We start from the raw sequence: 25,142 nt of genomic DNA, 5'->3' as shown, positions 1-25,142 counted from the left end.
TACCCTAAATACCTAGAATCTGGTGTTTAGAAACACCAGGCATTGTTTGGCATTGTTTGGCCCTGGCTATCCCAGGCTCAGACAGCTAGTCTGCACGTCCCATAGATAATGCTGCCTTCTGACCTTTAGTGTTCCCTGTAATGTTCCCTCTTAGATTCAACACTGTGGTCTCCTAGAATCTGTAGAGAAGGAGAACTCCGCATAGAATCTTTAACTAAAACACTGGTCAGTTTGGCTAAACTACGTGCCATACCCTGCAGGACCCTCTAAGGATCTTACACCAGCGAGTTGGGCTATCGCAAATTAAGCATCTCACCGGCAAATTGTTTCTCCGCTGAATATCGGAAAAGCGTGCCATGGCCATGTAAGACCGCCTGAAATGCCCACACACCTTCCTGGACTGCTTCAGGACATCCTGTAAGTCTGGGTACTTACACACAAATCTCTGAATTATTAGATTCAGCACATGTGCCATGCACGGTAAATGTGTCAACTTTCCCAAATTCAAAGCTGAAATGAGATTGCTGCCGTAGTCCCACACCACATTGCCGATCACCAGCAGTGTGACTCTCCACTTTGAGGCAAGACATGTCTAAGATGGCGTGACACCGTCGTACCTGGCATGCAGCATAGGCCCTGGGGAGCTGGGGCTGTGTAGCTGGAGAGGAGATTGCAGCACCAGTAGAGTTGAACTGCCACTCAGCCAAGGAAAAAGAGGAGGATGACAGCAAAGAGGATGTAGCAGGAGGAGTAGGAGGAGAAGGAGAGGAGGTGGCAGGAGGCCTGCATGAAAGCCGTGGATGTGTCATAACTAGGTCCGCTGCACAGCCACGTACTCCCTGCTTGCCAGCTTGGCAGACCAGGCATCCATGGTCAGATGGACCCTTGACCCAACGCTGTGTGCCAGAGATGACATCACTTGCCTTTCAACTTCATGGTACCGTTCGGGTATCGCCTATTTTGAGAAATAATTGTGGCCTGGTATCTTCCACTGCAGTGTCCCAATGGCCACAAATTTTCGGAAGGCCTCAGAGTCCACCAGCTGGTATGGTGACAGCTGGCGAGCTAACAGATGTCAGCCAAGCCAGATGTCAGATGCTGGGCAAGGGGGTGACTGGCAGACATTGGCTTATTCCACTCAAAGATTTCCCTCAAGGACACCTGGCTGCTGCTGTGTGCAGAGTGGAGTGCAGAGTGCAGGAACCGCTCAAGTTGAGAGGCAGAGTGGAGGAGGAAGGCTGTGATAGTGAAGGTGCAAGGGAGAAAGAGGCTGAAGATGATGCACCTGAAGGAGGAAGAGGAGAAGGTGGGTGGCTTTGCTTGTGTGTGCTGCTTTTCCTCAGGTGGTCTTCCAATTGCAGTTTGTGCCTTTTCTCCATGTGCCTTCCTAAGGCAGTAGTCCCTACGCGGCTGTTGGTCTTTCCACATCTCAATTTTTGGCGGCATTGCTCTGATCACAAAAAAATGTCCACACCGCTGAGCCCAGGGGTGTGGGCACTCTGGTGGCATCAGCAGCTGACGTTGAAGGGCATGTTGGCTGGCTGTCCATAGGTGGCGATACATGGCGCCAGACACTGCCACCAGCTGTTTCTGATGAGGAGCTCCCCCTGCTTCTTTCAGCAACTCATTTCCTCCTACTCCTCTCTGACCCTCTGAACTGTCCCCTTGGTCATCTTGTCTATTAGGATCCCACATGGCATCCATGGCAGTATCATCATCATCATCATCATAATCATCCTCGCCAGCTTCGATTGCCTCAGACACCTCATAAACTGCACCAACAGCAGGTACTTCATCCTCCTCCTCCTCACACCTTACGTCCATAGTGGCACCTAACTCAGACATATGAGGTGGTGTAACTTGCTTAGCGTCTTCATCTTGTTGTAACAATAATGGCTATGAATTAGTGAATTCCCCACCAAATAACTCCTGCAAAGTGTCAAATGCAATGGATGTGGTGCTTGTAGTAGCGCTGATGGCTCCAGAAGATGAGGTGTTCTGTATTAAATAGTCAACCACATCCTGACAATCTTGGGAGTTGATGGGACATGCCTTCTTCAGAACACTATACTTTGGGCCAGGGCCACACAAAATCATGTCAGCATGACCTTGAACAGACCTGCCGGGTGGCCTGCCTCTGGGTCTGCCTCTGGCTCTGCCTCTGCCTGTTGTTTTGGCCATATCGGGGGGGGGGGGGGGGGGGGGGGGGGTGAAGTGAAAGGTATGCACTGACTTGACTAATACAATGTGCAGTCACACAGGTGCAGTGAAAGGTATGCAGTGACTGGTATTACAATACAATGTGCAGCTGTCACACAGGTGCAGTTAACAGATATGCACGGACTGGTATATTACACAGCGTGCAGTCACACAGGTACTGTGGACAGTTATGCAATTACTGGTATTACAAATGTGCAGCTGTCACACACACAGGTACCATGGACAGGTGCAGTGACTGGTGCATAATATAACACTGCGTGCGCTCACATAGGTAGGTGCACTGAGCAAGTAGGTATGCAGTGATTGGTATTACAAATGTGCAGCTTTCACACACACAGGTACCGTGAACAGGTGCAGTGACTGGTGGTATATAACACTGCGTGCGCTCACATAGGTAGGTGCACTACTGAACAGGTATGCAGGGATTGGTATTACAAATGTGCAGCTGTCACACACACACAGGTAGTCACTGAATGTGCTGGACCTGGCAGTGGCACAGTAGGAATTACCAAGGGGCCAAGGTCCAGCAGCTGTGACTGATTGACAGGGCTGCATATGCAATACAAGTGTCTGTGGGACACACAAAAAAAAAAAAAAGATACAAGAACAACATTTGTCACAGGGCCCCTAGTTGCCGAACCGCACAATGGCTTCCAATCGGTTTCAGCACACAGACCATGCAAGCTGAGGTCGCAATCGATGTGCAGAAACCGCTGGAATTTTGGTAGCAGACCAACTAGAAGGGAGCCAGTGAGTTACGGTAATACGATTTACACACTATTTCAGGGTATAACTGCCACCACCCCTGTTACCATGGGACAGAGGAGCCCACTGACTAGCTGATTATAGACCTGCAAATAAAACGGTTAAACACACTCTATTCTGTCTAGCTAGCGACAATAGTAGCGACTCTTCAGAAGTCAGGGTTCAGTTTGTGCGGCTGAATAGCAGGGTAGCTGAATAACTAAATGACGGTAGCGTCGTTTATTAAATATGCAATATGAATAATTAATATATACAAAAAATCGTTAAAATCAACGATTATAGAGAAAAATAATAGCACAGTACAGAAAATACAAATGAGAGAAAAATACTTATACTTAAAGTTCGTGGAAATATGTCCTTTCTGAGAAACTCGTAAAGTTCCTTTGTTTCAGTTCAAGAGCAAAGTTCAGAGAAGATGGCTGCCGCTGTTCCAAAAGGCGGCAGCATGCTCCCAAGACGATGGAATTTGGAGGAATGAGGGAGGAGTCCCTGGCAAACACTTTTGACTGAAGCTGGTTTGGGGGAGTGGCAATGCCTGCCCCCTCTCTGGATTACAAACCAATCACAGTTCATTCTCTCGGAGAGATATTTAGGTTTAAACTTATAAACCTCTGTAATTCAAAACCGATAAATGCCACATTTGCGCTGATAACAGATTAATATTCCTCAGATTATGCCAATTCCTCTGACACCAGACTTGGGGTACCTCGGGTTCTGGGTAGGTCAGTGGCCTCAAATTAATATCGACATATTCACCAGCAGTGCAGTTTCTAGGTTAAAATGCACCCAGGGCGAGGGTGTAAAAACTGCGCCCCCCCCCCCCCCCCGAGCAAGGTTAGGTAGATAGGTTAGCCAGGTCTAGTTGCACTTAGTATAGGTCCCCCCACTATAGGTAGCCAAGAATAGGTACCCCAGTATAGGTAGCCAGGCATAGGTGAGCCAGTATAGTTGCCCCTGCTATAGGTTAGCCAGGTAGGTGCCTCCAGTATAGGTAGCCAGTGTAGTTGCCCCCAGTATAGATTAGATAGGCAGGCACCCCCGGTATAAGTTAGATAGGTAGGAGCCCCAGTACAGGTTAGCTAGGTGGGTGCCTCTAATATAGGTAGCCAGAATAGTTCCCCCCAGCATAGGTTAGATAGGTAGGTGCCCCCAGTATAGGTTATTTAGGTAGGTGCCTGTAATATAGGTAGCCAGTATAGTTGCCACCTGTATAGGCTAGCTAGGTAGGTGCCCCCAATACAGGTTAGATAAGTGCCCCCAGCGTAGGTTAGATCGGTAGCTGCCCCTCAGTGTAGGTTAGATTAGGTAGCTGCCCCCCAATGTAGGTTAGATAGGTAGCTGCCCCCCAGTGTAGGTTAGATTAGGTAGGTGCCCCCCAGTATAGGTTAGATAGGTAGCTGCCCCCCAGCGTAGGTTAGATTAGGTAGCTGCCCCCCAGTATAGGTTAGATAGGTAGCTGCCCCCCAGTGTAGGTTAGATAGGTAGCTGCCCCCCAGTGTAGGTTAGATAGGTAGCTGCCCCCCAGCGTAGGTTAGATTAGGTAGGTGCCCCTCAGCATAGGTTAGATAGGTAGCTGCCCCCCAGTATAGGTTAGATGGGTAGCTGCCCCCAGTATAGGTTAGATTAGGTAGGTGCCCCCCAGTATAGGTTAGATTAGGTAGCTGCCCCCCAGTATAGGTTAGATTAGGTAGCTGCCCCCCAGCGTATGTTAGATTAGGTAGGTGCCCCCAGTGTAGGTTAGATTAGGTAGGTGCCCCCCAGTATAAGTTAGATAGGTAGCTGCCCCCCAGCGTAGGTTAGATTAGGTAGCTGCCCCCCAGTATAGGTTAGATTAGGTAGCTGCCCCCCAGCGTAGGTTAGATTAGGTAGGTGCCCCCCAGTGTAGGTTAGATAGGTAGCTGCCCCCCAGTGTAGGTTAGATAGGTAGCTGCCGCCCAAGCGTAGGTTAGATTAGGTAGGTGCCCCCCAGGATAGGTTAGATAGGTAGCTGCCCCCCAGCATAGGTTAGATTAGGTAGGTGCCCCCCAGGATAGGTTAGATTAGGTAGCTGCCCCCCAGCGTAGGTTAGATTAGGTAGGTGCCCCCCGTAATGGAGGGGGGAGCCAGAGCCGCGGGGAGGGCAGCCCGACTTCTCCCTCCCTCTCCTCGGCCACCCTCCGTGCTCCCCCCTCAGATGCAGAATGAGCAGCCAGGGAGGAAGCGCTGTATACAACATACTTCCCTGCGTTCCAAGCGCTGCGCTCTCGCCGCCGGTCTCTTCCTCTCTGCCTATACGATGATACACACGCTGCTTCCGGAAGGCAGCAGTATTCAGCACACTACAGCTAGCGTGCCAAAAATATGAGGATCACGTTGTGCAGCGTGCTTATCGCGCCGCACCGAAAGATGGGTGGGCCATGGACCAGAATGTAGGTGTGGTAACTGGTGGAGACAAATTTACATGAACCTAGCAATGGTGGGACATTAGATTAGGGCAGTGGTGGCGAACCTTTTGGAGGCCGAGTGCCCAAACTGCAACCCAAAAGTCACTTATCTATCGCAAAGTGGCAACAGCAATTTAAACTATTTACTGTACAAACGTTTTAACTCATACATGAACATTATGGAAAATCCAAGTTGAAAATAAACTGTGAAGATAAACAATTTCATCCATCGTACTCCTGAAAAATGTATTAAAATTTTTAGAACCTCCCAGTTTTATTTTCTGTTTTAAAAAGCTAAAAAAGTAGGTTTAATGCTATTGTCTCATATGATAAGGATTCAGCTTTTCCCATAGTCTCGCAGTTAGCAATGATGTGACCCCCAACAAGACAAATTCAGCAATCATGAAGCCCCCAACAAGACAAATTCAGCAATTGTGAGGCCCCCGACATGACAAATTCAGCAATCGTGAGGCCCCCGACATGACAAATTCAGCAATCGTGAGGCCCCCGACATGACAAATTCAGCAATCGGGGGGCCCCCAACAAGACAAGTTCAGCAATCATGAGGCCCCCAATAAATCATGAGGCCCCCAACAAGACTAATTCAGCAATCGTGAGGCCCTCGACATGACAAATTCAGCAATCGTGAGGCCCCCGACATGACAAATTCAGCAATCGTGAGGCCCCCGACATGACAGATTCAGCAATTGTGAGGCCCCCGACATGACAGATTCAGCAATTGTGAGGCCCCCGACATGACAGATTCAGCAATCGTGAGGTCCCCAACATGACAAATTCGGCAATCGTGAGGCCCCCCAACAAGACAAATTCAACAATCATGAGGCCCCCAACAAATCATGAGGCCCCCCAACAAGGCAAATTCAGCAATCATGAGGCCTCCAACAAATCATGAGGCCCCCCAACAAGGCAAATTCAGCAATCATGAGGCCTCCAACAAATCATGAGGCCCCCAACAAGACAAATTCAGCAATCTTGAGGCCCCCAACAAATCATAAGGCTCCCAACAAGACAAATTCAGCAGTCATGAGACACATAAATAGACAGCATTTCAAATACATAGGCAGAATGCCCCCTTAATATGGTAGCCCCCCAGGTTAGGTAGTGAGTGACAGGGACCCCCAGGTTAGCTAGTGAGTGACATGCACCCCCCAGGTTATGTAGTGAGTGACAGGCGCCTCCCAGGTTAGGTAGTGAGTGACAGGGACCCCGTTAGATAGGGAGTGACAGGGACCCCCAGGTTAGATAGCGAGTGACAGGGACCCCCAGGTTAGATAGTGAGTGACAGGGACCCCAGTCAGTGAGTGACAGGGACCCCCGTTAGATAGTGAGTGACAGGGACTCCCGTTAGATAGTGAGTGACAGGGACTCCCGTTAGATAGTGAGTGACAAGGACCCCCATTAGGTAGTGAGTGACAGGGATCCCAGCTAGCTAGTGAGTGACAGGGACCCCAGTTAGATAGTGAGTGACAGGGACCCCCGTTAGATAGTGAGTGACAGGGACCCCCGTTAGATAGTGAGTGACAGGGACCCCCATTAGATAGTGAGTGACAGGGACCCCCCGTAGATAGTGACAGGGACCCCCGGTAGATAGTGAGTGACAGGGACCCCCTTTAGATAGTGACAGGGACCCCCTTTAGATAGTGAGTGACAGGGACCCACTTTAGATAGTGAGTGACAGGGACCCGCGGTAGTTAGTGAGTGACAGGGACCCCTGGTAGATAGTGAGTGACAGGGACCCCCTTTAGATAGTGAGTGACAGGCGCCCCCCGTTAGGTAGTTAGTGACTGGGACTCCCCTCACCTCGCAGCCAGCAGACCTCGATCAGCGGGCGACCCGACCAGATGGAGCGGGTGCCGGGCGCACCACGCTGAATATGCGGAAGTGATGTCACTTCCGCATATCAGCGGTGTGCGCTAGGTCCTAGCACCCGCACCATCTGGTCGCCGCTGATCGAGGTCTGACGCTCTGGCCGCGGGCATCCCTGGGGAAGAGATCCGGGGCACCCGAGCACAGATTGGGGGCACGTGCCCCCCAAAATAGGGCTAGCGACGCCCCTGGTGTGCTTTCAATGACAGGCTCCCAGGTGGTGAGGGTCATGTGACCTACCTCTCACTGGGATGAGTGGAAAGGGGTGATGCCACCATAGAGGGCAGTGTGCTACCAATGACAGGCTCTCGGGTACTGAGGGTCATGTGACTGCTGTGAATATTGCTGACATTACAGTAAATGGAGGTTTAAGAACAAAGAAAATAGTCCTTTCTGGAATATCATATTGTATTCCTGGGGTGGTAAGAGCAGAGCAACGGGGACAGCATGCGAGAAAGTGTGTATGTAATGCGAGGAGGGGTTTCTGAGGCAACCTTAGGTAGTCAGACTGCCTAGAATACATCATCTCTCTTCTATGTTTTAACTTCTCACTTTTCAATGTATTGATTTATTTTTTCCCCTCTTCACTGAAGCTCCTCTGAACATGGGGATGGGTAAATCTCCATATAAAAGACATGGAAAAGTGGGCAGATCTTTGCATGATGGCTACTGCTGCTGCTTCAAACAAAATTGAGTTAATGGTACCCAAAACTCCAGTTGGTCCAATGGCTCCTATTATTCCACGAAATCTATCTTGACCTTGGCAACCGCGGAGAAGATCAATGTTGTTCTTCCACTTTGCAGTAATCTCATTGACATCTAAAGGGAAAAACAAGAAATAGAATCATTTATAGAGCGTGTTTAAGTCAGAGCCGGATCATTCACAAGGCAATTCTAGACAGTTTCCTAGGGCCTGGGGAGAGTCTAGGGGCCTGTGGTGGATCCTAGCCCCCCTCCCCCAAATCTTTATAAAAAAGCCAGGTGACCATCACCGGTGGGCAAAAACTGCTGTCTTTCCTAGGGCACCAATTCATCATAATCAGTTTCTGGTTTAAGTTACAAACATTTAAAATTACACACTAGCAATGGCAATCAAATCTAGAAGTAGTGATATCTTCAATGCAAGAGAATAGAGCTTTCCCACTCCCCCACTGGTAAATGCATGCAGAGGCATTCTATACCAGGCCACGAGTCCATGAACATTGCCACGCCGCTGTCCTCATTCTTTGACCTCTTTGGTACCGGGGCCAGTAACTTCAGCCAGTCACGGCCAGTCTGCGCAAGAGAAGTGCACCCTCTACGTATCTCTCTGGTGACTACCGGACCCACTACCAAAGAGGAAGAAGGCTGAGGATGGTGGCGTGTGAGTGATCAGTGCGCATGGGGCTGGAGGAAGCCCCAGGTATGTATAAAACTTGTAGTTTATCTAATCTCTCTCTACACTTTAAGAGCAGGAAAAGTTCTTCTGAAACCTTCAGGGCATCTCTGCAGCCACAACTCCTCTCAAAAAGTAGACATTGTGTACCCAAACCTGGACAGTGGCATGGCAGAGGGGGATCAAGGGCAAACAGTTCTGCAAAATTACTTCTTTTATGCAAAGGCTTTTTTTATGCGTAAATGCCAAAAATTAGTGGGAATTAATAATATTCTGTGATACTGACTGGGTGCTAGGTTACTTTGCCTGTCTTTCAATCATGTCCCTCCAGCTGCACTGAATGTCTGATGAAGACAGAGACTCCCCCAGGCTAACTAGTTACGCGACCATTCAGCCATGAAAGCTTGCAGACAGGTAAGAGATGTGTAATGCCCTTAGGATTTCCAGGGCTACACATGTGCTACACTGAATGGACGCACACATATGTGTGTACCTACTGGAGACTGGTGTGGGTCATCTGCTGAACCCTGTTAGTGATAGGAATAAGGAATTGCAATTATTTTCCTGTCCTTGTAGCTGACTGTCCCTGTGGCTAAGGTGGGAAAGCTGGACATGAGCATAGCCGGGACAAGGTCCTTCAGCACTAAAGGCTGAGACCCCAAAGTGCGCCCCTCCATCCCTCCCACCCCAGCCATCACGCATGGATTGCTCTTAGACTAAGAGGCACCCCAGGGCCCCCAACACCTTAATCTCTAGTTATCTGGCTTGCAGTCCCTTCCATGTATCTCCTTTTCTTCTTTCTTTCTGCTTCAAACACAATTAGGAATGACAGCTGAATGAATTGTGCGCCCCCTCCTACACTGCGCCCTGAGGCTGGAGCCTCTCCAGCCTATGCCTCGGCCCGGCCCTGGACATGAGACCTGGTGGAAGTGGCCAAATTGTTGTCACTTTGTGAGGAAACGCGGAAAAGCCGCCGCAAGGGCTCAGAGTGGGGCGGCTGTTTCCGCGTCCAACATGGCGGCACAACGCGGAGAAACCGCCGCATGCCGCATGGACAGAGCGGTGGAGTCCGCGTTGGAGGCAGCAGATTGCACGGATGGCAGAGCTGCTGACAGTGCAGCCGGACGCAGGGAAACCGCCACTCCCTTGGAGAGCGGGGCGGCGGTCCCCGCGCTTGAATCAAGAGTCACATTGCAAGACATGTCTGGTGTGGCTGGGACTGCTAGTCCACACAGATTCAGAAGGACGCGCGCGCGCTCAGAGGCAGAGCTTATATGACAGCCAGAAAAGGGTCAGCTGACCAGGCCGGTCAGCTGACATTTCCACCACTTGCCATTGGTCCAGCACTTAGGGAGGCGCTGGAGAGTACCTTACTATATATACTGGGTGCTGGACATTCTCTGGTTGTCTGCCGTTGCGATCACAACGTGGTAGCACTCAGACCTTGTCTGTATCTGTGTTCTAGCATAATTTCCAAAGTTGTTGAAATCATGGCGTTCACACCTTAGCATTAGGAACATTGCATTGTATTATTTGTTATGATCTTCCGCTTGTCTGACTATTCCTCCTAACTCTGATCTTGTACCTTGCTATTTCTGATATCCTGTTGCCAAACTCTGCTCGTTCCTGGACTTTGTATTTGCATCCTGATTCTGTACTTTATCTGTCTGTGTGTTATCGACCTGGCTAGCCGACCTCGAGAACTGGCCTTCCTGTTAGAGGCAGTTCCCAGACCTGTTAGTGACACCCTCCCTCTCGGGTGTCACTCACGCTCTGACCTTCCTACAGAGTCTAGGCCATAGGAAGGAACATACTTCTGAAGTAATACTCAAAGTATACTGTTACATAAACACTCACTTGTTCTCCCTGGTGTCCAGAGGTTAGTAGATATATCGGATTATCGGTGATACTGCAGATCACCAATAATCGGGTATATTCTGTATTCCTGGTGAGACTGCAGTTCACCGGTAATCAGACCCTCTCTGTGTTACACCGATCGTTACACACTTCCACTATAAAAAAAATGATATGTATATAATTCATGTATGCATTCTACGTATGCATTTCATGTATGTGTTATGGCCAGTTTGGCCACTTCAGGTTCTGGCCGGTCAAAATGAGCAGGGCCAGTGCTTCAAGTAAGGCAAAGGGGGCAATTGCCCTGGGCCCAGAGTCCCTGGGGGCCCCCTTTGCCAGCCCAAAATGTCCAACTGCGGCGGCTGCCAGATGATCTTGCCGGCTGCCGTCTCGTGTCTCTGTGTGTGTTGTCTGATTAGCAGCGGTGCAGACTTTCACAAATGGGCAGGGTAGAGGCGGGGACACTATACTTTACCTAATTACAAGCAGTAGCATCCTGCTCTCCATGGCTCCCAGCATGTGATGTTATTACTGCTTCACACGCTACCGGCTGGCGTTCCCCCGATGTGATGCAGGCATGGATGTCACGTCAGTACGTCCATGCCTGCGAGGATGGAAGAGGCACCCTGTTGCCACTCAGGGTGGATTCTGGAGTGGCTGCAGCTGAATGGCCAAGATGGATGTGCCTGCCTGACTCAGCTGACATCTGTGGTGGTGAGTCAGGCATGCTGCATGGCAGGCTGCTCTATTGTGCCCACTATCTGCTCTATTGCGGGGAGGGGGTATGCTGGGGTTACATAGAGATGGCCCAAACCTCCGATTTTAGGTTCGTGAACCAGCTTCGCGAAGTTCCGCAAAAGGTTCGGTTTGCGCAAACTTTCGTGAACCGCAGTAGACTTCAATGGGGATACGTACTTTGAAAACTAGAAACATTTATGCTGGCCACAAAAGTGATGGAAAAGATGTTTCAAGGGGTCTAACACCTGGAGGGGGGCATGGATGAGTGAGATAGATGCCAAAAGTCCCGGGGAAAAAAATCTGGATTTGACGCAAAGCAGCGTTTTAAGGGCAGAAATCACTGGACAGGTGCGCACCATGGCGAGAGTGCAGGCTGTGGCAGTGTTCAAGTCCATATGGTTGCCGGGCTGTGGTAGCTCAATGATAGAACAAAAGAGACTATCCAGATGATCAGATTTGGTCTGTCCACAATGAAGCAACAGCCTTATTATCTTTGGTGTGCCATCCCCCCAAGACACTCATATAGCCGGCGGTCATTGCTTCATTGTGATACGCAAGCCCCTTCTCCGCGGCAAGGTAATGATCACGAAGGGGAATGGGTACATGTACATACCTTTTGTTTTGTTGTTGCAGCTGCACTGCAGCCAGAAAAATTAGGCAGGCATTTACACGCACCAGAAAAATTAGTATAGTAGCTGCTGCTAGCAGGGGCCTTAAAAATTCAGGAATCCACCTGGAGTCCTGGACCCTGTTGGTGGTGACGGAGAAGGCAAGCAGCCTGTAGGCAGAGATGCTGTGTGTGGGGACTGACTTAGTATTCCCTCCGGGATCCATGCCTCATTCATTTTGAAAAAGGTGAGGTACTGAACACTTTTTTTTACCTAGGCGACTTGTCTTCTCAGTGACAATGCCTCCAGCTGCACTGAAGGTCCTTTCTGACAGGACGCTTGAGGCTGGGCAAGTCAGAAGTTAGATGGCAAATTGGGACACCTCTGGCCACAGGTTAAGCCTGCACACCCAGAAGTCCAAGGGTTTATCGCTGCTCACAGTGTCTACATCCACACTTCAGGCCAGGTAGTCGGCTACCTGCCAGTCCAGGCATTGGTGGAGGGTGGATCCGGAAGCGCTAAAGCGAGGCGTTGGACTAAAGAATGTCCGCATTTCCGACATCACCATGAGATCGCTGGAGCATCCTGTCCTTGCCTGCATGGATATGGGAGAAGGATTACTGGCAGTGGTACCTTTATTGCGTTGTGCTGTGACATCACCCTTATACGCATTGTAAAGCATACTCGCCAGCTTGTTCTGCATATTCTGCATCCTTTCTGCCTTCAGGTGACTTGGTAACATGTCCGCCACTTTGTGCCTATACCGAGGGTCTAGTAGCGTGACCACCCAGTACAGCTCATTCCCCTTGAGTTTTTTTTTTTATATGGGGGTCCCTCAACAGGCTGGACAGCATGAAAGATGCCATCTGCACAAAGTTGGATCCAGACGTACTCTCCATTAGGGATGGTCGGAATGCCAATTTCCGATCCCGCGGTAAATCCGCATTCCGTCATGTACCGATTACTGATTCCGCTACCAATTTCCGCATTCCAATGCAGAATTTCCGCCGGAAATCGCGGAAATTCCGCCTGACTTTAACCACCCTGGCGTTCTGATTAAATCGCCAGGGTGGCTGCGGGAGAGTTTTTTTTAAATAAAAAAAAAAAACTATTTCATGCAGCCAACTGAAAGTTGGCTGCATGAAAGCCCACTAGAGGGCGCTCCGGAGGCGATCTTCCGATCGCCTCCGGCGCCCAGAATAAACAAGGAAGGCCGCAATGAGCAGCCTTCCTTGTTTTGCTTACATCGTCGCCATAGCGACGAGCAGAGTGACGTCATCGACGTCAGCCGACGTCCTGACGTCAGCCGCCTCCGATCCAGCCCTTAGCGCTGGCCGGAACTTTTTGTTCCGGCTACGCTGGGCTCAGGCGGCTGGGGGGACCCTCTTTCGCCGCTGCTCGCGGCGGATCGCCGCAGAGCGGCGGCGATCAGGCAGCACACGCGGCTGGCAAAGTGCCGGCTGCGTGTGCTGCTTTTTATTTCATCAAAATCGGCCCAGCAGGGCCTGAGCGGCAGCCTCTGGCGGTGTTGGACGAGCTGAGCTCGTCCAGACCGCTCATCAGGTTAACATCGATTTTCTCAAAAATTATAAGGTCTTTTTGACAACTTTTTTTTGGCATTTTGTTCAGAAGATTCTGTTTAATAAACCCTGAAAATGTGGTGTTTCTAGGACTTACGGGGGCTTTGCTATTAACCACTAAATGCGGCGGATTTTTACTGTAATGTAAAATGCAGAAAATAGGCAGATGCAGGTTTTCTGCATTTTACATTACAGTAAAAATCCGCCGACTTTAGCGTTTAATAGCAAAGCCCCCTTAAGACCTAGAAACACCAAATATTCAGGGTTTATTAAACCGAATCTTGTGAACAAGATGCAAAAAAAAGTTTTCAAAAAGACCTTATAGTTTTTGAGAAAATCAATGTTAAAGTCGGGTGGAATTTCCGCGATTTCCGGTCGGAAATTTCCGCGATTTCCGGCAGAAATCCGCTTAGGGCACTCGCATTACCGATTTCCGCATTCCGATGCGGAAATGCAATTTACGATCGGAATTTCGGAAATTGCATTTCCGCAGAATCCAAATGAGCATCCCTACTCTCCATCTCCTCTTGCTCTTACTCAGTGACGTCAGGTAAGTCCTCCTCCTCCCCCCAGCCACGAACAATACCACGGGGACATTGAGCAGCACAAGGCCCCTGTGATGCCTGCTGAGGTTGTTCTTCTGCCGCTGCCTCCTCCTCCTCCACAGAAACACATTCCTCATCATCCGAGTCTGACTTCTCTTCCCCACACAACTCTTCATCCTCCTCCCCCCTCTGTTCTGCTGCAGGTGTTGAGGGAACATCTGGTTCTGATGTAAATTGCACCCACAACTGTTCCTGTCATAACTTTTCCTCTTCACGCTCCTCCGCAGTAGTGTTGGGCGAACAGTGTTCGCCACTGTTCGGGTTCTGCAGAACATCACCCTGTTCGGGTGATGTTCGAGTTCGGCCGAACACCTGATGGTGTTCGGCCTTTTAAGTTCGGGTTCGCCCCGAACTACTGAATGGCCGCCGAACAGGGCCGAACAGGGCCCCTGTTCGGCCGAACAGGGCCCTGTTCGCCCGAACATGCCGCAATACGGCCCCCCTATGGGGTCGCAGGCATAAGGGGGGAGCATGTCCTGATCACGGGGGGGGGGGTTGGAAATTCCCACCCCCTCCGCTAGCGCTCCCCCCTCTGCCCGCTTCCCCATAAAAAAAGTTTAAGGCAAGTTAAACAGTACTTGGTGGCTGGCACTGGCAGTGGAGTGAGGAGGAGGAGGAGTCCGAGTAGCAGAGTGACGCGTTGAGGCCGGGCAGCGGGCGGTTCAGCGGTAGTACCCTTGTGGTACTTCCGCCCTTTCTCTGACCTCACGTCCTCTGCATACCCTCGTATGCGTCATCACGTAGAGGACGTTTTATGGGGAAGTGGGCAGAGGGGGGAGCGCTAGCGGAGGGGGTGGGGGGAATTTCCGACCCCCCCGCGATCAGGGCATGCTCCCCCCTTATGCCTGCGACCCCATAGGGCCCCCAAAATGGGCATGTTCGGGGGTCCCATTGACTTCCATTGAGTTCGGCGTTCGGGCCGAACATGCCGAACATCTGGCCCATGTTCGGCCTGTTCGGCCCGAACCCGAACATCCAGGTGTTCGCCCAACACTACTCCACAGCTTGATCCACCACTCTATGCATGGCACGCTCCAGGAAGTAAGAGTAAGGGATCAAGTTGCTGATGGTGCCTTCACTGCGACTCACCAGGTTGGTCACCTCCTCAAACAGCCGCATGAGCCTGCATGCATTTCACATCGGTGTCCAGTTCGGGGGCCAGAACATCCCCATCTCCCCAGATTGTGTCCTTCTACTGAAATTGTAGAGGTACTGGGTGACAGCTTTCTCCTGTTCTAGCAGGCCAGAGAACATGAGCCGGTTCGAATTCAAGTGAGTCGGGCTATCACATATCAAGCGTCTCACCAGCAAGTTGTTTCTCCGCTGAATGTCCGCAAAGCGTGCCATGGCCAGGGTTGCTCGAATGCACCAAAATTCGATTCGGGTACATTCGAATTTGGGCCCGCGGAAAATTCAGATTCGGATGCGATCTCCGAATTCGGTTCGGGCTGCATAAAAAAAATTCGGGAAAAATTTGTGTTCGCGAATGTAATTAGGTCTAAAAAAAAAAAAAGTGATGGAAAAATATTCTTCTTCTTCTTCTTTTCTTATTTTTTTTCCCTTACAGAACTGTACTGTTGTAAAATGTTATCTTCAACACCAGCATAGCTATTGTAGTGGCGTAATAGCTAGTGGCGCATGGCAGCAGTGCATAATTCTGTGGACCCTGGCGGTGGGAACACAGACAGGCAGGAGGATAACTATAGCAGCAGACAGCAGGCAACAGCAGGAGGAGGAGGAGGAGAAGGAGGAGTGACGTATGGCAGCAGGCAATGTCCCAGGCCAATGGTACCTAGCGTTGGTACCATGGCTGAAAATAAACACCAAAGAGCAGGAGGAGGTTCCGGACAGCAGTCGTGCAGCCCACATTGTGCCCAATGCACAACTGGGACAGCACAGTTTCCAACCCAGACACCTCAGAATTTTTTTTACAACAGTATAGCTATTGTAGTGGCGTAATAGCTAGTGGCGCATGGCAGCAGCGCTGAATTCTGTGGACCCTGGCGGTGGGAACACAGCCAGCCAGGAGGATAAACTCAGCAGGAGGAGGAGTGGCGAATGGCAGCAGGCAATGTGTGGACCCTGGCGGTGGGAACACAGACAGGCAGGAGGATAAACTCAGCAGGAGGAGGAGTGGCGAATGGCAGCAGGCAATGTGTAGACCCTGGCAGTGGGAACACAGACAGGGAGGAGGATAACTATAGCAGCAGACAGCAGGCAGCAGCAGGAGGAGGAGGAGGAGGAGTAGAAGTGACCAATGGCAGCAGGCAATGTCACAGGCCAATGGTACCTAGTGTTGGTACCATGGCTGAAAATAAACACCAAAGAGCAGGAGGAGGTTCCGGACAGCAGTCGTGCAGCCCAATGCACAACTGGGACCGCACAGTTTCCAACCCAGACACCTCAAAAAAATTTTTTTACAACAGTATAGCTATTGTAATGGCATAATAGCTAGTGGCGCATGGCAGCAGCGCTGAATTCTGTGGACCCTGGCGGTGGGAACACAGACAGGCAGGAGCATAAACTCAGCAGGAGGAGGAGTGGCAAATGGCAGCAGGCAATGTGTGGACCCTGGCGGTGGGAACACAGACAGGCAGGAGGATAACTATAGCAGCAGCCAACAGCCAGCAGCAGGAGGAGGAGTAGTGATGTATGGCAGCAGGCAATGTCACAGGCCAATGGTACCTAGCGTTGGTAAATAAACACCAAAGAGCAGGAGGAGGTTCCGGACAGCAGTCGTGCAGCCCACATTGTGCACAACTGGCACAGCACAGTTTTCAACCCAGGCACCTCAGAATTTTTTTTTTTTTTACAACAGTATAGCTATTGTAGTGGCATAATAGCTAGTGGCACATGGCAGCAGCGCTGAATTCTGTGGACCCTGGTGGTGGGAACACAGACAGGCAGGAGGATAAACGCAGCAGGAGGTGGAGTGGTGAATGGCAGCAGGCAATGTATTCTTTGGACCCTGGCGGTGGGAGCACAGACAGCAGGATAACTACAGCAGCAGGAAGAGGAGTGACGTGTGGCAGCAGCAGGCATGCATTGTGTGGTGAACAGCAGGAGGATGAAAATCAGCACTTCGTAAGATGTTGGCGCTGTATAAATAAAATAAATAAATAAATACACAAATAAATAAATTCATAAATAAATCAATAAATTCATAAATATATAAATACATCAGCAACAGCAGCAGGAAGAGGAGTGACGTGTGGCAGCAGCAGGCATGTCACAGGCCATGGTAGCTAGCGCTACTACCACAGCAAGTGAAGAAACACCAGGCCAAATTAGCAGGACCCCGGGAATGAAGGTTTATGTTGTCAAAGAATGATTCCCAGGCACCTCATGTCCTCCTCTCGCCGACAGTAGGTGCCAGGAACGTGCCTTCAATCCAGGCCTGGTTGATCTTCAAAAACGTCAGTCTGTTCACTCCCTCTGTGGACAGACGAGAGCACTTCTCGGTGACCACGCCACCGGCCACACTGAAGCACCTCTCGGACAGCACGCTGGAAAGGCGGCAAGACAGGACTTCCAGGGCGTACTGCGCCAGCTCACTACAGATGTGCAACCGCTCCACCCAGTACTCCATGGGGTCCACACTGCCGGTGTCAAGCCCACTGAAGAACCCCATGTACTCAGCCACCATCTGGGTCATGCGCTGGCTGTGGCTTTCAGAGGAGGTGGCTGCTGCACGCACCTCCTCTCTCGGCTGCTCTACCATCATGTAGAGCGCCTGCGTTAATGACAGCAGGTCTCCTGGGTGCCTGACGCTGCTGCTGGCCACAGGCATTGGCTGCTGTGCTGGCTGGACAGGGACAGAGGGGGTGGAAGGCTTCCTCCAGTCGCCGAACAAGGAGCTGCTGCAACTCGCTTGTGCGCTGCTCACGTCCTCTAGCAGGCAGAAATTGAGCCCATTTCCCCCTCAGCCGTGGATCCAGGATCATGCTGATGCAGGCGTCCTCCCTCGCTTGCATCTGCTTCACCCTGGGGTCTGTGCGCAGGCAACACAGCATGTGCGCTGCCATGGGGAACAGGGTGGTCCGTGACACAGAGACATCAGGGTCAGTGTCCTCCTCTGGCTCCTGAGCCTCTTCCTCCTCTCTCCACCCTCGCACCACTGCTGCTGCGCTCCGCTGTTCCCCCTCAGCAGCGACGTCCAGCACCTCCAACTCCTCCTCATCCTCCTCCAGGGTTTCAAATTCCTGCACAGCAGTGGACTGCGCAGGCGGCTGCTGTTCCAGCTGCTTCAGGGCCTCCTCCCCCAAATCCACCAAATCGCCAAGTGCCCTTTCCAGCAGACAAACAAAGGGCACCCACTAGCAGAGGGATGCCCGCTCCTGGCTCACCAGGTTGGTTCCCTGCAGGAAGGGAGCCAACACCAAGCAGACCTGCTGCATCTGCACCCACTGTGTGTTGGTGAGGAGCTGGAGTTTGGTGGTGCCTTCGAGAGTGCCATCCACGATGTACCGGTTGACAGCCCTCCTCTGCTCAACCAGCCGCTCCAACATCACCAGGGTGGAGTTCCAGCGAGTCGGCACATCGATGACAAGGCGGTGTGGTGGCAGGCCCTCGCGCTGCTGGATCTCTGCCAGCTTTGATGCAGCAGCAGCTGAGCGGCGGAAAGTGCGCACAATTTTCCGCCCCGCTTCCAACAGCTCCTCCATCCCCTGGTAGGTGCGCAGGAACTTCTGTACCACCAGGTTCAGGACGTGGGCCAAGCAGGGGATGTGGGATAAGTGTCCCCTGCTGGTGGCAGCCAGCAGGTTGGCGGCATTTTTGGACACCACCAATCCGACTCGGAGGCCTCTGGGGGTCAGCCACGTCTTCTCCTGCTCCCTCAGGTAGCAGAGCACATTGACTGCTGTCAGACTGTTCTTCCCCAGGCTCACCATCTCCAGCAGCGCTTGGCAGTGGCGGGCCTTCACGCTGCTGTTGCGTTGTCGCTTGGCGGCGGGAGCTGCTGCTTCTCCACTGACCCCGCGTGGTGGCACCACATAGTGGGCAACTGGTGCCGCTGCTGATGATGCGCCCAAGGGTGGACCTGCTGCTGCTTCCTCGCTCGGGCTTTCCACCAGGCTGACCCAGTGTGCCGTAAAGGACAGATAGCATTCTGTCCCAAAACGGCTGCTCCATGAATCCATGGTTATGTGTCTGCACCGGTTTGCCATGGCGAACGTGGGCCGCGCACTCGATCACGCTGTGAGTGCGCGGCCCACGTTCGCCATGGCAAACCAGTGCAGTCCTTTTTATCGCCATGCGGGAGAAGTAGTGGTGGCTGGGGACTTGCCACTCCAGGATCCCAAAATGCAGCAGCGCTCTCATGTCACTCCCCTCCTGCACGAAGGAATATGGCAGGAGCTGGGAGCACATGGCCCGGGCAAGCAACCCGTTCAGCACCCGGATGCACCTGTGAGCGGGAGGCAACACCTTGGTCACACCGGGAAAGCACTCGCTGAGCAGGGTCTGGCGGTGTTTGCGGGAAGATGAGGAGGCCACTGTGGAGGGAGCGGATGAGGCAACTGAGGACTGGCTGCCCGGGGGGGAGGAGTGAGTTGCTGCTGCTGTGCTCCTACTGCTGCTGCTGGGTGGGATGCTGCTGCTGCTGAAATCTGTGCAGTGGCTCTCTGGCTCTGACCACTGCCTGCGCCACTTAGCTTCTCATACTTACTCACAAAAATCCTCAAAATTCCTGGTCTCTAAGTGGGTCGACAGGCACGAGGTACTCAGCTTGAGGAGATCGTGACCTCTGCTGAGACTGACCTTGCAACTGTTGCAAATTGCACGGGTCGGGTCCTCTGTGCACTTAGTGAAGAACCGCCAGACTGGGGACTTCAACCTGCCCTTTGAGCTTGAGGACTGGGTTTTTTTGGTGCCCTTGGAGGCTTGTGTCTTTTTTGGTTTGGTTGGAGGTTTGCTGCGGGTGGTGGTAGCGGCTGAAGCAGCAGGCTGTGGCTCCTGCCTTCCACGCCCTGTGCTTGCCGCCTTGCTGCTGCCATGCCTTTGCAGCAGAGACACCTCCTCCTCCGATGATGAGCTGCCTTCAAGCAAGTGTGCTGGTGGTACTGGTGGTGGCACATAGGAAGGATCCAGCATGTCATCATCATCCCCAAACATGTCCTCTGAGCCCGCCTCAACCACATCCAGTAGCCCACAATCCCCTGCATCACGCCCCTCCTCATCAGCGCCAACAACAAACTGCTCCACCTCAAACTCCTCCTCCTCCTCCTTGCATGATGATGTCCCCATTATCTCCTGCTCAAACTTCTCCACAACATCCCTGTACACGGCTGCAGTCACCGGGGTGAAGACTGAGCTCAGTGAGGGCAGGCTGGTCAATGGGGTCACCGTGACCTCAAGCAGTGGTGGAGGCCTGCTGCGGACCGGAGTGCTGTTGGTGGTGGCACTGGTCTCGCTGGTGCTGGAGGCCTGGCTGGAAACGGTGGCTTCCTGCCCCGCCATCATTTCCACCACAGCCTGCACCTCACTCTCCCCAATGGGCCGTGGGCGATGACCCGTCTCAAAGACGGGCGCAACACGCTGCTGTTGCGCCTCTGCTCCCTCCTCCCTGCGGTCAATGGCTGGTGGCGGACCAGTCACAGACCTGCTGCTGCTGGCAGTGGCTGCTGCAATGGCGCTGCCTCTCCTGGTGGTGCCTCGTCCTCTACCTCTGCCAGTCATTTTGCACTTATATACGAATACAGTAAAAAAAAAAACAAGTGTGTAGAAAACGGCGGGAAAGGGTGTAAACTTTAATAAAGTCTGGGTTGCTGGTGGTGGTGACTGACTGGTAGTAGTAGTAGTAGTAGTAGTAGTAGTAGTAGTAGTAGTAGTAGCAGTAGCAGTAGTAGTACTAACAGTGAGTCTCTACAGTACTAACTCGTGTGACAGTGGGTGACAATTGTGGTCGGTCACACACGGTCAGACGCAATCAATAGGGTGCGCCGGCAAATGACAGTCACACAGCAGGTGACAACAAGGGATGCTGGCCTGCAAATGTAACAATTTACTACAGAAAGGTAATAAATCATTTAATTTTTTTCATTTGTTACCATGTGATTTATTACCTTTCTGTAGTAAATTGTTACATTTGCAGGCCAGCATCCCTTGTTGTCACCTGCTGTGTGACTGTCATTTGCCGGCGCACCCTATTGATTGCGTCTGACCGTGTGTGACCGACCGACTGTAGTTTGTCATCCACTGTCTGGCAGTTAGTTATATTGTTTACTGTTTAGTACAGCAGGCGTTTAATAGTTACTACCTGCGCATACAACCGTACTACTACTAGGTTGGTGGTAGTCTCTCTTCCACTACTACTACCACCCACCCCTTCATTTAATTTTTTTCATTTGTTACCATGTGAAGGGGTGGGTGGTAGTAGTAGTGGAAGAGAGACTACCACCAACCTAGTAGTAGTACGGTTGTATGCGCAGGTAGTAATTATTAACCGCCTGCTGTACTAAACAGTAAACAATATAACTAACTGCCAGACAGTGTGACAAATTACAGTCGGTCGGTCACACACGGTCAGACGCAATCAATAGGGTGCACCGGCAAATGACAGTCACACAGCAGGAGACAGCAAGGGATGCTGGCCTGTACACAGTCAATCAGTAACTAACTAGTATTAACTAACAGTACTGAAGCTATAAACTAACAGACTACAACAAACAGCAGCAGTACAATTGAACTACTATAGTACACAACTAACTAGAATCCCTAACCTACCTAAGCTAGTAGTAGGCTAAGGCTACCTAGGCTAGCAGGCCAAGCCTGCACACAGACTAACACTAGCCTAGCACAGTATACAGTACACACTAGCTGACTACAAACAATCAAATTACTTTCTATCTATATAACAGTACAATGAATGTGTTTAGGAGGTGTTTACGAAGCAAAACGCTAGGTTTAGCACAGAATACACTTGATCAGACACGCAGCACAGCACTGGAGATGCTCTCAGTACCAGCTCAGTCACACAAGTGAGTAGCTCCGCAAAATGGCCGCCGCCTTATATAGAGGAGGGGAGGGCCAGGCTCCCCTCCTCTTATTGGTTGCTAGCGTTGCCAGGGACTCGGCTGGAGGAATTCTGGTTGGCCCGCGTCACTCCCGAATCCCGAAGCCGAACCCAACACATCATCCGGCCGAATTCAATTGCGTACATTCGGCCACCTTCGGCTTTGGGTCCGGTGCATTTGGCTTCAGCTTCGACTTCGGGAACGCTGAAATTTACCCGAATAATTTGGGTAAATTCGCATTCGGGAGTCCTGGAGAGCAAGCCTGGCCATGGCCGTGTAAGACCGCCTGAAATGCCCACACGACTTCCTGGCCTGCTTCAGGATGTCCTCTAAGCCTGGGTACCTTGACACAAATCTTTGAATGACTAGATTCAGCACATGTGCCATGTAGGGTAAATTGTGTCAGCTTTCCCAAATTCAAAGCGGAAAGGAGATTGCTGCCGTTGTCACACACAACATTGCCGATCTCCAGCTGGTGCAGGGTCAGCCACTGATCCACCTGTTTGTTAAGAGCAGCCAGGAGAGCTGCTCCAGTGTGACTCTCTGCTTTGAGGCAAGACATGTCTAAGATGGCGTGACACCGTCATACCTAGCATGCAGCATAGGCCCTGGGGAGATGGGGCTGTGTAGCTGGAGAGGAGATTACGGCACCAGCCAAGGAGAAGGAGGATGATGACAGCGAAGAGGATGTAGCAGGCGGAGAGGTGGTGGCAGGAGGCTTGCCTGCAAGCCGTGGAGGTGTCACAAGTTGGTCTGCTGCACAGCCACGCACTCCCTGCTTGCCATTGGTCCCCAGGTTGACCCAATGGGCTGTGTAAGTAATGTAGCAGCCCTGACTGTGCTTGGCAGACCAGGCATCCGTGGTCAGGTTGACCCTTGACCCAACTCTGTGTGCCAGAGATGACACCACTTGCCTCTCCACTTCATGGTGCAGTTTGGGTATCGCCTTTTTAGAGAAATAATTGCAGCCTGGCATCTTCCACTGCGGTGTCCCAATGGTCACAAATTTACAGAAGGACTCAGAGTCCACCAGCTTGTATAGTAACAGCTGGCGAGCTAACAGTTCCACCACGCCAGCTGTCAGACACCGGGAAAGGGGGTGACTGGCAGAAATTGGCTTCTTCCACTTAAAGATTTCCTTCACGGACACCTGGCTGCTGTGGGCAGAGGAGCAGGAACGGCTCAAGGACAGAGGCGGAGTGTAGGAGGGTGGCTGTGAAGGTGCAAGGGAGGGTGGCTTTTCTTTTGTGTGCTGCTTTTCCTCAGGTGCCCTTCCCATTGCAGTTTGTGCCTTTTCTCCAGGTGCCTTCGTAAGACACTTGTCCCTACGTGAGTGTTGGCATTTCCATGGCTCAATTTTTGGAGGCAGAGAGAACAGATGGCTTTGCTCCAATCTGAAGCAGACACACTAAAAAATTTCCAAACCGCTGAGCCACCCTGGGGTGATGGCACTATGTTGGCCTCAGCAGCTGACGTTGAAGAGCACTTTGGCTGGCTGTCCATAGGTGGCGATACATGGCGCCGCACACTGCCACCAGCTGTTTCTGACAATGAGCTCACCCTGCTTCTTTCAGCAACTCGCCTCGTCCTACTCCTCTCTGACTCCCCCTCTGAACTGTCCCCCTGTTCATCTCCTCTATTGGGAATCCGTATCATCGTCATCATCATAATCATCCTGCCCAGCTTCTCTTGCCTCAGACACCTCCAAAACTGCACCAACAGCAGGTACCTCATAATCCTCCTCCTCACATGTTACGTCTGTAGTGTCGCCTAACTCACACATATGAGGTGGTGTAACTTGCTTAGCGCCTTCATCTTGTTGTTGCAGTAGTGGCTGGGAATCAGTGATTTCACCACCAAATAACTCCTGCGAAGTGTCAAATGCAGCGGTTGTGGTGCTTGTAGTAGTGCTGGGGGCTGCGGGAAATGAGGTGTTCTGTGTTAAATAGTCAAGCACGTCCTGACAATCTTGGGAGGTGATGGCATATGTCTTCTTCTGAGCACTGTACTTTAGGCCTGGGCCGCACAAAATCACATCAACACCACCTCGCACAGACCTGCCGGTGCTGGGTGGCCTTCCTCTGGATCTGCCTCTACCTCTTCCTCTACCTGTTTTGTCCATTTTGTCCATATCAGGGGGGGGGGGGGGGGATGAAGTGAAAGGTATGCACTGACTTGACTAATACAATGTGCAGTCACACAGCTGCAGTTAACAGGTATGCACGGAGTGGTATATCACACTGTGTGCACTCACGTAGGTGGGTGGGTGCACTGAACACAAAAGGTAGGTATATGCAGTGATGAGGTGGGTTCACTGAACACCACAGCTAGGTATATGCTGTGATGAGGTGGGTTTACTGAACACAACAGCTAGGTATATGCTGTGATTCACACTCAAAGAAAACGAGCAGGCATGAGTAACGTCACATTATCTTAATTACCTATATAGGTGTCAATAATCAGGGGAAATAGGTCAACGACCTCAAAACTGATATTTAAACAAAAAAAGAGAAAGAATCCCCTCTCTTGTGATCTGATAATAGGCAGAAGCATTCAATCAGGTATAACTCAGGACACCAAAGCTACCATGAAAAAAATCTTTATTAATGACCAGCTAATGAGTTAAAAAAACAATTAAAAACAAACAGCCAGACCTGGTGCACATGTCCCTAAATAATAAATTAACAATTGATTCTATTGAAAAGTATCATAAGTATAGTTTCTTCTGGTTGCTCCTGTGATAAATGAATAAAAGCGGAGTCCTAATCTTGTAGATAATGATAATGGTAATAATAATAATGAGGACTCCTGCTCCACAGGTCACTATCCCAGAAGGAACACACATAAATATTGAAAATTGCTGTTCTCACATCTCTCCTGCTAGAGATAAGGTGCTAGTGCTGAAAAGACTAATTGACAGACTAAGAACTCCCTAGTAAAATTAAAGTGGTAACCGTGCATAATTCAATTATCAAATACATTATATAAAACAAACATGTTGCTGCAAAAATTAATAGGCATACCAATTGGATCAAAATAGTGACAGGTGCAAACTACAACAGTTGATCA

The 25,142-nt window shown here is 51.1% G+C and overlaps 1 protein-coding gene across 3 annotated transcripts in view; it reads right to left on the bottom strand.

The window, feature by feature from the left end:
• The window catches only part of LOC137527988 (ficolin-1-B-like), a 168,034-nt gene that overhangs the window by 125,508 nt on the left and 17,384 nt on the right, over window positions 1-25,142 (bottom strand). For all 3 annotated transcript variants that reach the window (XM_068249154.1, XM_068249153.1, XM_068249155.1), the window contains exon 2: window positions 8,001-8,114. In XM_068249154.1, coding sequence (XP_068105255.1) covers window positions 8,001-8,114 — 114 coding nt within the window. The remainder of the gene's footprint in view (window positions 1-8,000; window positions 8,115-25,142) is intronic.

Source organism: Hyperolius riggenbachi, chromosome 8 (genome assembly GCF_040937935.1).
Source record: "Hyperolius riggenbachi isolate aHypRig1 chromosome 8, aHypRig1.pri, whole genome shotgun sequence".
Taxonomy (NCBI): Eukaryota; Metazoa; Chordata; class Amphibia; order Anura; family Hyperoliidae; genus Hyperolius; species Hyperolius riggenbachi.
The sequence above is the reverse complement of the archived record's forward strand: the minus strand, read 5'-3'. Positions and strand labels throughout refer to the sequence as shown.